Source organism: Pipistrellus kuhlii, unplaced genomic scaffold (assembly GCF_014108245.1).
Source record: "Pipistrellus kuhlii isolate mPipKuh1 unplaced genomic scaffold, mPipKuh1.p scaffold_m20_p_14, whole genome shotgun sequence".
NCBI lineage: Eukaryota > Metazoa > Chordata > Mammalia > Chiroptera > Vespertilionidae > Pipistrellus > Pipistrellus kuhlii.
The window spans coordinates 11,020,833-11,034,381 of NW_023425449.1; the positions used below are offsets into that span (position 1 = coordinate 11,020,833).

Here is a 13,549-nt window from a genome sequence, read left to right on the forward strand (position 1 = left end):
AAAAGTGATGTTGCCTAAATGGATAAATATTTGAAAACAGAACAGAACTATTTGAAAAACAGCTCCAAGAACACCGTGTTCACAGCCAGCATTACCTGCGGGTGGGAGCAAGAACCTCCTTATGTTTGGAATGCTGATTGTTATGGTTAGGACAGCAAATAAAAGGACGACCGACAATTCCTGGATGAAGGAACAACGCCAGGTGCCCACGGGAGACAAGGAATGTATTCTCATTTTGACCCGGCGCAGAGTTACCAGGAGTGCACGCAGAACCACAGGAGTCAGCCACAGACTCAGATTTGGAAGCAACTTCAAGGTCACTGAGCTTTTTCCTGCATAATGGCTCTTTCTCTTGGCCGTCCCCAGCATCTAGGGCACCCAGCCTCATGTCTGCCTCCTCCCTCGCCTCACCCCCTGCAGCCCAGCAGTCATCAGGGCCTCCAGGCTGCTGCCTGCGAACCCAGGGCCCTTTTCATCCCACACACATAGCTTCAGCGTAGGCCCTTGTCTGACACTCAGCCCTAGAATGTGCTCTGACACTGAGCCTGGAGTGCGCTTTCCCCATAAAGTCCCTTCCATCCCTATGTATTTTTGCACATACAGCTTAAGGACACTTTCTTCCATTCCCTAAGTTTTCCAGTCCCTTCCTCAGCTTGATAGCATATCTACACCTGCATTCCCACAGCACTCTGACCATATGCCTATTCAATCACAAACAGTATCGCCTGCGTTACAGTCATCTGTTTAATACCTGACTTAGTCATGAGACCGTCCACTTCCTGGGGGCAGGAGTAGAGTCGGTTTGTATTCTCTACGGACATGCTTCCCAAATTGGATTGCTTTACAAAAATGTCTGTTTCAAAAGACTTTGGTATCCTGAATTTGACCTCTTTGTTCCAAGGTCAGAACTGAATTTGACTGTGATAAAATCTGGAATGTAGCAACTTAAAAAAATGGCCCCGCTCACGTAAAACAGGAATTCTTTGAGAAACACGTTATAAAAGCCATTATTTTATACAACATGTAAAGTAAGCCAACTGCCTTGTCAGCTGTGCAGGTGTGAGGTTGTCTCTTAGCACACTCCCTGTTCTCACTCACTGCCCGTGACTTTGGTGCGGGTTTTACCCCACAACGAACAACCGGAACGACCACCCCTCACAGGGAAGGAGGGGACCAGAGGAGGGAACTATATTGTTCTGCTCATTATCCAAGCGATCTTCATACACTATGACAGGAGGATGCTTGTACGTTCTAAGTAGCAAAATAAGGCAAGTTGATGGTTTCTGCTCACTGCCCAAGGGCTATGAAAGTAAGCAAATTAACGCAAATCTTTAAGGTGCTTCTTTCTCTTCTGCAAAGAAAGTTTACTGGGAGTGCCTGGGTGATACCCTGTTTCCCCGAAAATAAGACAGTGTCTTATATTAATTTTTGCTCCCAAAGATGTGCTAGGTCTTATTTTCAGGGGATGTCTTATTTTTCCATGAAGAAGAATACGGTACACATTTATTGTTAAATGAAAATAAAGGAAATTTATTACCTGTATACGGTACGGTAGTATGGTAGTTGTCAACACAAACCAGACAAACTGAATCCTACAGTATCAAGAATTTACTCATTTATTCAATGACAATCATGTCATCATCTTCTGGAACATCATCGTAACAATCCAATTCCTGAATTTCCCGGTGAATTTCTTGTGACTCCATTTCTTTCAGAATCAGTGGACCAAATCTCTCATGTTTAGCCTAGAGGGGCCTTATTTTCGGGGGGATGTCTTATATTTCATTCAGAAGGAAACCTATAAGTAGGTCTTATTTTCGGGGAAACACGGTAGCAACTAAAGCTATGAGATGAATTAGATTTCCTAGAGAAAGAAGGGAGATGAACTTCTAAGATGGTCAAGGTGGAAAGGCTGGACACGGATGGAGAGAAAACAGCAGAGGCCTGAAACAACAGTGGCTAGGTGCCCTTCTTGAGATTTTGAGGACTCTTGTGACTCATGGCGTCCTTGTAACCAGATAAGAAATACCTTGGGTAGTTTGAGAAGTGCCTTTGCACGCGTGTTCTTTCTTAAGGGATAGGGGTGGCGGTGAGTCTGGTGTGCTGGCCGCTGGCTGAACCCATGCACCAGGGCAGTGTGGAGTCTCCCCGCAGCACTGTGCCCTCGTCCTGCTCCGCACACACACTGGTGACATGACGGGCGTGCAGAACGCATGCTCACCACATCTGCCGACGAAGGACAGGACAGCTACCATGGCACCTAATATGCTGGATGGCAGCCTCGCGTGCTTGTTAAAAGGGATTTCAACAAACTGGACTGGGCCCACAGCAATAATATTTAACTGCCTGGGGAGACACGTACAGTCCCATCACCGGGCTAAAAAGAGTCCACTGCTCAGCGAGTTATATGATAAAGACCTGGCGGATGTGGCTGACCACAAGCTCAATAATAATCAGGAGTCTGAGCTCGTTCCTGAAAAGTTAACTCAGGCTCTACTTTATTCACGGAGGCATGGGGAGGCGACGGCTGGTTAGGCCACACGTGGAATACGGTGTGTAATCGGCTGCCAGGTTTTGAAAGGGGAACGTAACACACCAGTGTGCTCAGAGCAGGGCGACTGTGGGATGGGTCTGGAAGCAAGTGACATATGAAAAAAAATGCTAAAAGTAACTAATCATCAGAAAGATGCAACTTAAAACGACAATAAGGTACCATCTCACACCTGTCAGAATGACTACCATCAACAAATCAACAAATGCCAAGTGCTGGCGAGGATGTGGAGAAGAGGGAACCCTAGTGCACGGCTGGTGGGAATGCAGACTGGTGCAGCCACTGTGGAGAACAGTATGGAGTTTCCTCCAAAAATTAAAAATGGAACTGCCATTTGACCCAGTGATCCCACCTCTAGGAATACAAGCTAAGAAACCAGAAACACCAATCAGAAAGAATACATGCATCCCTGTTCATAGCAGCACAAGTACAATAGCTAAAATCCGGAAACAGCCCAAGTGTCCATCTACAGATGAGTAGATAAAAAAGCTGTGGTACACCTCCATGACGGGATACTCTGCAGCAGTATAAGAAGAAGGCTCGCTAACCCTTTGAGACAGCATGGAGGGACCTGGAGAGTATGAGGCTAAGTGAAACAAGCCAGGCAGAGAAAGACAAGTATCACATGATCTCGCTCATATGTGGAATCTAAAGAACAAAATAAACTGATGAACAAAATAGATCCAGAGAAACAGAAGCATGGAACATACTGTTAAATCTCTGGGGAGAGAAGAACTTGGAAACTTACATACATATATGCATAGCCCACGGAAACAGACAATATTGTAGTGAAGGCCTGGGGCAGGGGGGGCAGACAGAGTGGAGGGGGTTAATGGGGAAAAAATAGGGGACACCTATAATACCTTCAACAACAAAGATAGATTTATAAAAATACACAGAGTATTTCTGTGTCATTACAAAGTTATCTTCTGCGTATTCCCTTCCACATTCCATTACAAGATTATACAACATGACACTGTCCTGGTCACCAAGCTGAGGCACGGGGGCACATGGGTGACTGACGAAGGCTGGCAGGACTTCTCTTCCTTGCAGCTTAATGGGGATTTTCTAATTCTGCTTTTGGAAATTTGTATCACGTGCCTCAGAAGGCCGAGGAAAGCCTCGGAGACAAGCTCACTCCTACAGAAGAGCTGCTTCCTTTCATCAGAGGACACACTCCCTGCCTCCCCGGTGATTTATACGCCCGGTGCACTATCGAGGGCCCGGCCGCGAGGGGCTGGAACAAATCTTCCTGCCCCAGAGGGAGTACGCCCGCTCTGCGGGACATATGGCACACAGTTCCCCGAAGATTAATGGGAACATGACACTTCGCTGGGCCCTCAGACCAGGGATGATAAGGGTGTTGGAAAGAGTGCCTCCCCTCTGAGCTTTGAAGTATCCCCACTACAAAGGTTGGAGGAAATTCAGAGTGAATGGGAATCCCCGGAATAAGGTTGGCGGGCAGAATGCCGACCGTAAAGACGTCCCAAGACCATATATAAGCCAGGTTTTGAAAATCTAACGGGACACAGAGAAGCGCGCAGTATTTACTTTGTAAATTAATGTGACCAGGAGCGTCTCCTGAGGCTGCACAGATTCTCATTGTTCATCAAACAAGCCTGTGGTGGGAATCACACCCAGGTAATCTGGAGCCACTGAGAACACAGGTCTCCGAAGCCAGTGTGGTCTCCAGGCGGCACCCTCGCTCAGCGACTGCTCTCCCGAGTTCTCTCCCTCCCCCTCTCCCTCACAGGTGATTCATTCCACACTTCACAATAAACTCCAGGCCACTGAGTACCAATCCACTCGATTTCCTGGCCCCATCCCTCCAAATATCTCCACCTACACCTGTGTCCCTTCTGCACGCTTGTCCATGGTCAGAAAAGAGGACACGGCCCCTGTGTTGAAGACCAATCACAGGCTCTGGGCTTGGACTTGTCCATCTGGGCAACTCCTTGCTCACATTTTCCACTTCTTTACTGACGCCCCTCCTGCAGCAAATAGCGAGCTTCCTCCCCTCTGATCTCGTCTGCTTCATGGCCCCGCTCCTGGAAAGAACTCCTTTCCCTTTCCCTCCCGGCCCTCACTTCCATTTACTCTGCCCTCGTTCTCTACGCTGCTTCCCCTTCCCGCCATCTCACACTGTGCACTTCCGCTCAGGGGCTTCCTCCTCCCTCTGCTTCCTCCTCCCTCTGCTTCCTCCTTAGTCTCTGGCTGCAATGCACTTAGCTGTTGAAGTTTCTCTTCTCCCTTGGTAATCTCATCTTCTCATTCATTCATTCGATATTTATTAACATCTTATTGTGCTGACTGGTACTATGTTGTAGGCTAAGAATGAAAAAGGCAAATATCAGATGTTCTGTAAAAAAGAAGGAAATTTTACCTCTTGTGATAGCATGGAGGGACCTGGAGAGTATTATGCTAAATGAAATGAAAAATAAAAATCACATATCCTCAGGTGAAGACTAAATAAGTACTTGTAAGTAAATAAAATTAGTAAACCTTCAAAAGAGGGAATTAATCTAGGGTTGTCATTATGATTGTCTTAACATCTGGCCAGTTGGACCACCTTCTATGAGAGAAGTCCAACAATTTCGTTTCGTTTTTTACCTTGAACTAGACCTAAGGTGGGCTTCTTTTCCAAGAGCCCACCTCTGGTAAACAGCTAGACAAGAATACTTTAGAGAATACTTGTATTTGAGAATTTCTAACAGGAGGATGTAAAAACGAATACACACACGTCTAACACAGAAACAGGAAGTTCAGCATTTAGAAAACTGCTTAAAAACAGAAAACCACCGAGCCCTCGGCAAAGGGAACTCTCCTCCGGGCAGTAGCAGGACCGCGCGGCTCACTGACCTGCGTTCCCTGGCTGTTGATGTCGATGGCATCGCTCCATTCAGTCGCCATTTCCTCCTGGAGTTCCACCCTCAGCAGGAGGCTGGGGAGGAGGTCTCTGGTCTTGCAGTCTGGGTAACTGGAAATCTGATGATAAAGCTCATGATGGACTGAGCACTCAGAAGGGACTTTTCTGCAATAAACCTCAAACTTTGGAATATCTAAAAAAAAAAAAAAAATTACATATTTAAAATTCATTTTATTTTTACTGATATTTGTTTTCAGAGCTAGCTTAGATAACCCTAATGGCCCCTCATATTTGGTCAACAGACATACAGTTCTTGGTTAAGTAGCCATGTTGCTGACATATTATTTGTAAATAAAATTTTTATTGACCAAATAAAAATTAAATGCTTTACCCTCTGTTACTCTCTAAAGCACATGTGTCAAACACAAGGCCCGCGGGCCAAATCCGTCCCGCCAGGCCTTGCAATGTGGCCCGCACCGCGCTGTCATCACTGCACTCCGCTGCGTTTCCATCACAATGACAGTTTATGACTGTTCAGTAAACCATTTGGCCCGCGATTTAGGCTGGATTTTAGATTTTGGCCCCTTCTCTGATTGAGTTCGACACCCCTACTCTAAAGGAAGGCCTTCACAAATATCAATAAAGAAAATATAAAAATAGGCATAAAAAAGGCATTAAAAATATAAAAAAGGCACATGGAGGCTTAGGCCTTTAAAATAAACTCAGGGATATTAAACAGAGTGTGGCAAGAAAATCTTTATAACGAGGGAGGAATAATATTTGTTTTTAACCATTCTTCAAAGGATCACAACTATTAAGTCAAAATCCTCCAGAAAAAATACAAGTTTTGTATCATTTAAATTCAATGCTATAAAATATACCTTTAATATTTTCCTTTATCACGATGGTTACTGGACATCTGTTGTGGAAAATTATTCGAGGACTAGGGTCTTCTGAGAAGGTTAAATACGTCACTCCAAAGTGTTCTTGATAGGTCAGTGCAATAGCCCTAGAACAGAATCAAATTGGATGACAGAAATGGTTTAGAAATAAATTTATGCTTTTTCTCCTGATCCATGTTCACTTCGATTTGCAATAGTCAGAACTCTACAATCCTTCTCTTTTATAAATCAGAGGAAAGGTTTTCTAAAGAAAGACATCTTCTTGTATATGAACTGCCATATGTTAATGATAGGTTTACTGATCTTTTCCTGAAAACAGCTTATTGTAACCTACTGTTGAAATGTGAAAACCTATTTAAAAGAAGAAGACCCTAACCTCTAGCACTCAGAGAGAATGACCGGTGACCTCCTGCTGACCTTCCTCCGGCTGCTCTCCCCTCAGTGCGCTGAGCCCCCACTTTGCAGACAGGGTGCTTTCTCCTCAGAGTGCCTGGCGGATGTGGGCAGAGGGCAGCGCTCTTAGCAGGACGCCTAGAGAATGCGGGAACTTGCTCTTTTTTTGTTCTAGAGGTGGGCAGGCTCCTAATGGTCACTGGTCTGCAATCGTCACACTTTGCAGGATCTCTATTTTGACTCCCAACGACAAAGCTGGATCATTCGGCACCAGGACTGCTGTGTGGGTCAGGCTGCGCTCTACAGCGGAGCTACAGAATGCTTCCCATTTAGACCTAACAAACTACCAAACAACAGCTCCTATCGAAGCGGGAAAAAATTCTCCCTGAAGTCTAAAGTATATGGATTGATTGTTTAAATTAATAAAATAAATCAGATATTTGCCAAATACTACGTAATTTCCCATTTATCCCGTTCCCTGGTGTCTGAGTCCTTCCTGAGACTATTTGAAAGACCAAAGTGAACTGCCCATTGGCATTTGGGGAAATCCCACCCGCACCACCACCAGAGGTGCATGCTGGGCTGCGGAGAGGAGACAAGAGGGAGCAGGCAGGGCGCCCCCTTTCGGAGCGCTGTCCCCGAGTCCGCCCCAGAGTGCTCCGCCCGGCCTGATTTCCAAAGAGCTGAGCAAGCCAGCCTCAGAGGATTTTCCTTCGGACAGCCACGAAAGCTGGGGCCCGCACCAACATACGGGACTTTAAAACTAACATCTCGCTTCATGGCTAAAAATAAGATGACATTATTTTAATTAAATTATGTCTTAGAATTCTTAGCATTTTAAAGTTTCAAATAAAAACTTTAATTTTGCCTTTAAGTTTAAGAAATAAGCTTTGTTTTCTAGACACAGGCTCACATTACTGTCAAAAACACTTCCTAAAACTCCCCCCATTTCACTGCTCCCATAAGGTACCTCTCCTGCGGTCACAATGCTTTCTGTTGTACTTTTACGTATGGCATACCTAAGTTTCCCCTGGCCGCTACAGAAAGGACATAGTGCAGCCCTAACCGGTTTGGCTCCGTGGATAGAGCAACCGCCTGCAGACTGAAAGGTCCCAGGTTCGATTCCGATCAAGGGCATGTATCTTGGTTGCGGGCACATCCCCAGTAGGGGTGTGCAGGAGGCAGCTGATCGATGTTTCTCACTCATCGATGTTTCTAACTCTCTCTCCCTCTCCTTTCTTCTCTGTAAAAATTCAATAAATTAAAAAAGAAAGAAAAAAAAAAGGACATAGTGCAAGCAACACAAGCTGGCTTGAGTCTGAGGTGATTATCTGCATAATTGGTAACTTGTGTGATCAGGAATGACCACAGAACAGAATCTTCTGTAACTTGTGCTTATCAAAGTTATCTCTCTTCAGGACTTTTTGAGAAAAATTCCATTTCAAAGTAAGATTCGGGAAAAGAAAAAAGGTCTTCCAACTCGTCTTGCATGTTAACCCTTGTTTCCTCTCATCTGACAGAGGCTGAGCGGTCAGAGAGAGGGCGGTCTCTTCCCTGTGATGCCGCACTGCTGTTCCTCCAGGGCAGGGGTCCTCAAACTTTTTAAAGTGGGGGCCAGATCACGGTCCCTCAGAGAGCTGGAGGGCCGGACTATATGAACTACTAATTCCTACTGTAACACCTCGGCTGCGCTCACTGCCCAAAAAACCTGGCGGGCCGGATCAGACTCCTCTGTGGGCTGCATGTGGCCCGCGGGCCGTAGTTTGAAGACGCCTGCTCCAGGGAATAGGCATGGCCACCTGCCCCAGAGGAGCCATCTCCTGGGGCCGCCCACACGTGGTCTTCCCGTTTGCCCAGGGGTATAAGGTGAACCCTAGCTTTCCACATGGTGACCGTGGCCATGAGGCTCCCCTTTCCACACCTGGACCAACAGCCGTGGTGCATTCCCCCGGTGCACGCTACCTGGTGCAGAGCCCGTCTTCCCGGCGGCTCCCGAGGGGCACGGCCACGCTCTGCCGGGGGAACTCCGGGTGGACCGCGGCCGGCAGGCTCCAGCACTGGGCGCCGTGGGCGCCGTGGGCGCCCGCGGCCGGCGAGAAGGCCAGAGAGATGTGCTTCTGAAGCAGAGATGCATCCAGCGCCGGCTGGCTGAGGTCGGGCATGAAGTCCCAGCAGGGAAGGGAGCTGCAGTGCGCCGCAGGCTGCTCGCCACCCGGGCAAAGGCTGAAGGTCGTGCTGTTGGGAACGGGAAAATACTGAAAAAAAGAACAGATGATGCAGAGAGCACAGTTACTACGGTAACACAGAGAGGTTAAGCTTTTTCAAGCGAGGCGTCTAAGAAGCCGCAGCCATGGAATCTCGGGGTGGCCCTGACCCAATGCTTCAGGAAGCCCCCGGGTGGGGAGAAGCAGAATTTATCGTCAAATCCCCTTCCCCACAACGCAAACGTTATTGGCCTCTAGTTCCCACCTGGGTACTTCTGGCCACCTACTTATTTATTAATATGATTTTATTGATTTTTTTTTTTTAAAGAGAGAAACATCAATCAGCTGCCTCCTGCATGTGCTCCACTGGGGATCGAGCCTGCAACCGGGTCATATACCCTATGACTAGGAATCCAACTGCGACTTCCCAGTTCATAGGTGGATGCTCAACCACTGAGCCATACCGGCTGGGTTGGTCACCTATTTAACAACACTCCAATGAACCAAGATAAGAATGCACTATGCTGACATTTTTGTAAATACTGCAATTCATGGTAAACGGAGAAGAATAAGACTTTCTTCCCAATTTTATTGTTCTAATGTAGCATTTAGGAGCTGAAAGTAAGGGGTAACGGTGAATGTAGACAAAAGTACAATAAATAAAGATAATACTTTTCTACTCCATACTTTCAATAGCATAAAACAACAGCTACCATTCAGAATGCTCTGTATTTAAGTCCTTTTAAAATATCTTCCTTCTCTCTGAATGTCACTTCGTTTTAACTGTATAAAGAACTGGATAAAAGTCCTCCTTGGACTTGTTTCCCCGCTTATACTGCCATGGAGATGCTGACAGGAACGAGTTGGTACATTTTCACATTTACTCTCTGGTGGACGCGGAAATCACTCACTGCAACCAGCTGTGGCGCAGCTGGCCCTGTCCTGAGCTCACAGGCTTCTCCAGGTGCCACAGCTGCAGCCTGCAGGCAGATGTTCCCGAGACCTGGAGCCAGGCCCCAGGAGGACTTCCCGCTGGTGGGGCTCTGGCCCCGAGCGAGCGAGCCTGTGCTGGAGCCTGTGCTGCGGCCTCCCAGCGGGTGAGACAAACAGCGACTCTGTGTCCGGGTGTTCCGCTTATTAATTTCCTTGCAAGCACCGACCATGACATCCACAGTTTTAATTACAGCAAGAACAAATGCATTTCTCTTTACCTATAATACATTCAGCACTATAATAGCTTTTTATTTGTTCTAGATTTTAAAAAGTTGATCCTACTTCCCTGTAACTTACTGACACTTAAGACAAGCCCATCACATTGAGAATTGCTTACCTCTATTTCAGAATGGGGCTTGGAGGCCGATAACTGCGGTCTATAAAATATTTGATATGGGGTATTATTGATTACTGTCGTCTTGTCTTCAATCTGAATGATCTGTATACCCTGCTGTACCATGGAGGAAATGCAGAACTGACACAACTGCAAGAAATTGAGAAAGAGTACACTTGAGAACCTTATAAGGCATATAGAAATCTCCTGATTATTTTTAAGAGGTCATTTTACCATTGGGTTTCCCCGGGTCAGTACCAATGTTGCCTTCTGCTCCAGAGTATTGAATAGAGTCCCCTCTCAGTTTCAAAAATGCCCTGGCCCCTAGATTCTCCACCACAGGTGCTTCAGCAAACCAGTTAGTTTTGTTGCCACTGTTAGTGATCAGTAGAGACTTGAGTTCAAGTTATTCCCCCACAAAGTATGTATTTATAAAGCACCTTTACATAAACAAATGCCACTCATCTTTTCCAACATAAAGAATTCAATGATACATCCTTCCTCTTCCTTTTCCTCGTGTGCATGAGAACAGCTGTCTCGCTGAATGCCTACCACAGACAAGGGGAGTTCTGGGAGCTTCAATGCTGCTGCTGCTGCTCACGAAATCATAATGATTGGCCCTTAGGTAGTGCCTTCTGTGGCTACTTCTAAGTGCTTCATGCATGTTAACTCACGGAGCCCTCACAACAGCCACATGGAGTTGCTACTCTTATCCCCATTTTACAGACGAGGAAAATGAGGCACAAAGAGGTTAAGTAACTCGCCTAAGGTCACAGATAGAAAGAGGGTGGGAAACCATGCAGTCTGGTTCCATGGTGCTGCTCTTAATCACTACATGTGTCATCTCATGACCTTACCATGTTATAGGAACTGGTGCTCCGAGAAGGTATTTTTGCCTAAAGGTACCCACCTAGCAAGTGGCACTACCAGGACAGCAGTTATAAAAGTGTGACCTGGGGCCCCATGGAGGGAGGGGGTGTCTTTGAGATCCCTGGAGGGGTCCAAAGGTCAACACTGTCTTTATAACAATACTAAGGTGCTTTGTGTCCTTTTCACTCTAGCTCTCTCCTGAGTGCACAAATGGAGTTTTTTAGAGGTTATGGGATGTATGATGTCTTCACTTTCATGTCTAATGGAACGTATGTGTATCCTCGTGTTTTAACTTGTTTTGATTTCTAATTTGGTAACTATCAGTAGGTATAATCCACATAAGTAAAAGATTTTGGGAGGTCCTCAGTAATTTTAAGGGGTCCTGAGAATAAAAAGTTTGAGGATCACCGCTAAAGAATAATGAGATATAAATATATAAAATAAATTTCCCAGCAGTTCATTCATTCATTCACAAACTTTTATGCAGCCTTTGCTGTGGCTACGCTGTGAGGTGCTGGACATATTGGGTGTTTGACTGTATATCATAACATTTTTTCCAGGTTTTGATGGTAGTTCTCAACTTACAACTATTCAACTTCGGGTGATTCACGCTTACAGCTCTTTGCCATTTACACCCATGTTCCAGTATTTTGGCCGGCAGAGCATAAACATGTGTTGCCCAGACAACTTTGAGGAAATGGATACCAGCCTTGAATATTGAAGAAAGACCAACTTCTTTGTATCAGAGAAATTTATTTTTAAAAAGTCACCAAGTGACCCTAACATTTCTTGAGAAACTCTTCAAAGATGCCTGTCAAACCTAACTTTTCCACAGAAAGGCCACTGAATTATGCTCCTCCCATGAAGTATTCCTTTCTTTCTCTGATTTGAGACATTTAAATTAATTAACGAAGATATGATTAAGTACAGTAGGAGACCTCGAAATGGTACACCAGGACAGCGAACTTTTGGACATGCAGTTTTTAATATGAATCGTTACTGTATGATTCAGCTTCATTGGTTTTCATAGACTTTAGAACATTTGTGTTTAATTAGTAACCGGTTAAGTATGTTTTTGTGTTCAGATCTTTAAAAACATGGGCAAGGACACAGCTCCCTCTTAGAACACTGGTCCTACAGGAAACCTGACTGGAGCCCGTCCCTGCGCTCAGGACAGAATCTGTGAGGCAGGAGCCTGTGTCCTTTTAGTTGTTGCTCAGAACGTTCGCAACTCTACTGCCTCCTCTGCCCAAAGGAGGCCAGCTACCTTCTGTGGGCATTAGGGAATACGCCAAGTGGCTGCTGAGTGTCCCAAACTGGAGCAGTTATTGGGTAAATTATGTGCCACAGAGAGGTCTAAGAAACCACGGGTTTTGCTCTAACCGATTGGCTCAATGGATAGAGCATCGGCCAGTGGACTGAAGGGTCCGGGGTTCGATTCCGGTCAAGGGCATGTACCTTGGTTGCAGGCACATCCCTGGTGGGGAGTGTGAAGGAGGCAGCTGATCAATGTTTCTCTCTCATTGATGTTTCTGACTCTCTATCCCTCTCCCTTCCTCGCTGTAGAAAAACAATATATTAAAAAAAAGAAAAAAGAAATCACGTGTTTCACTGCTATAATATAAATTGTCTAGAACAAGTGATACCAGAGGGATTAAAAAGAAAGGTGTGGGTTCACTTTCAGCAGGACGGCCTGCTACCTGCCCTGAGCCACACCACTTTGGGCCTACCTTCTGGTGTCCCGGGAAAGCACCGAGTCTTATTTCGGCATCAACAAACCCTTCTTCGTCCAGGGACACCACGTCGCCGCTCCCTGCGTCCTTCCACTTCGGAGAGGTCAGGTTATGAACCAGCTTAACCGCTCCTGACTTGTGCACCGTGTTTGTGTTTGCCCAGTATATTCCAATTTGAAAAGCTTCCTGGAAAAACAATGCCTCAGTTATACAGTGCTATTCTTGACTTTGATATTTTTACCTCAATTTACAGGAATTTTTTTAAAAAAATATTATATAATAGGTCTATTTAGGCAAACAAATTCCTTTATGGTTCTCTCTTTCTTTTCTTTTTCTACTTCCGTTCTTTTTGTAATGGCAGCATACATTTTATTTTAGGCCTCACTGTTTTCTTTGATTCATGATGGAATTCATATTTATGGAAGAGGGGAATAAAACCAAACCCGAGCTGTAACTGCCCTATAAATACCAAAGGCTTAAAAACTGCAGGTTTCATTTCATTTGACAAAAGAATAACATGCAACGTTAGGTCCAAGGAGGTCAACATTCCAATTCCATAAGGTAACATCATCTGATTATTTTTTAAAAATGCAATTGAATAAAGATGTTTATGAACTGAAGTCCCCCCAAAAAGAACTCTCAAGTTGTTCCCTATCAGGAAACATGTTACTTCGGTGTTCCTTGTATTCTATTTTCTTATAGA

At 45.4% G+C, this 13,549-nt stretch overlaps 1 protein-coding gene across 5 annotated transcripts in view; it reads right to left on the reverse strand.

Moving 5' to 3' along the window:
• VPS13B (vacuolar protein sorting 13 homolog B) overlaps positions 1–13,549 on the reverse strand; it is a 513,325-nt gene that overhangs the window by 25,730 nt on the left and 474,046 nt on the right. For all 5 annotated transcript variants that reach the window (XM_045581364.1, XM_036436747.2, XM_036436745.2 and 2 more), the window contains 5 exons: positions 12,844–13,032; positions 10,247–10,393; positions 8,675–8,967; positions 6,299–6,426; positions 5,411–5,610 (listed from right to left, as the gene is read on the reverse strand). In XM_045581364.1, the coding sequence (XP_045437320.1) occupies positions 5,411–5,610; positions 6,299–6,426; positions 8,675–8,967; positions 10,247–10,393; positions 12,844–13,032 (957 nt within the window). The remainder of the gene's footprint in view (positions 1–5,410; positions 5,611–6,298; positions 6,427–8,674; positions 8,968–10,246; positions 10,394–12,843; positions 13,033–13,549) is intronic.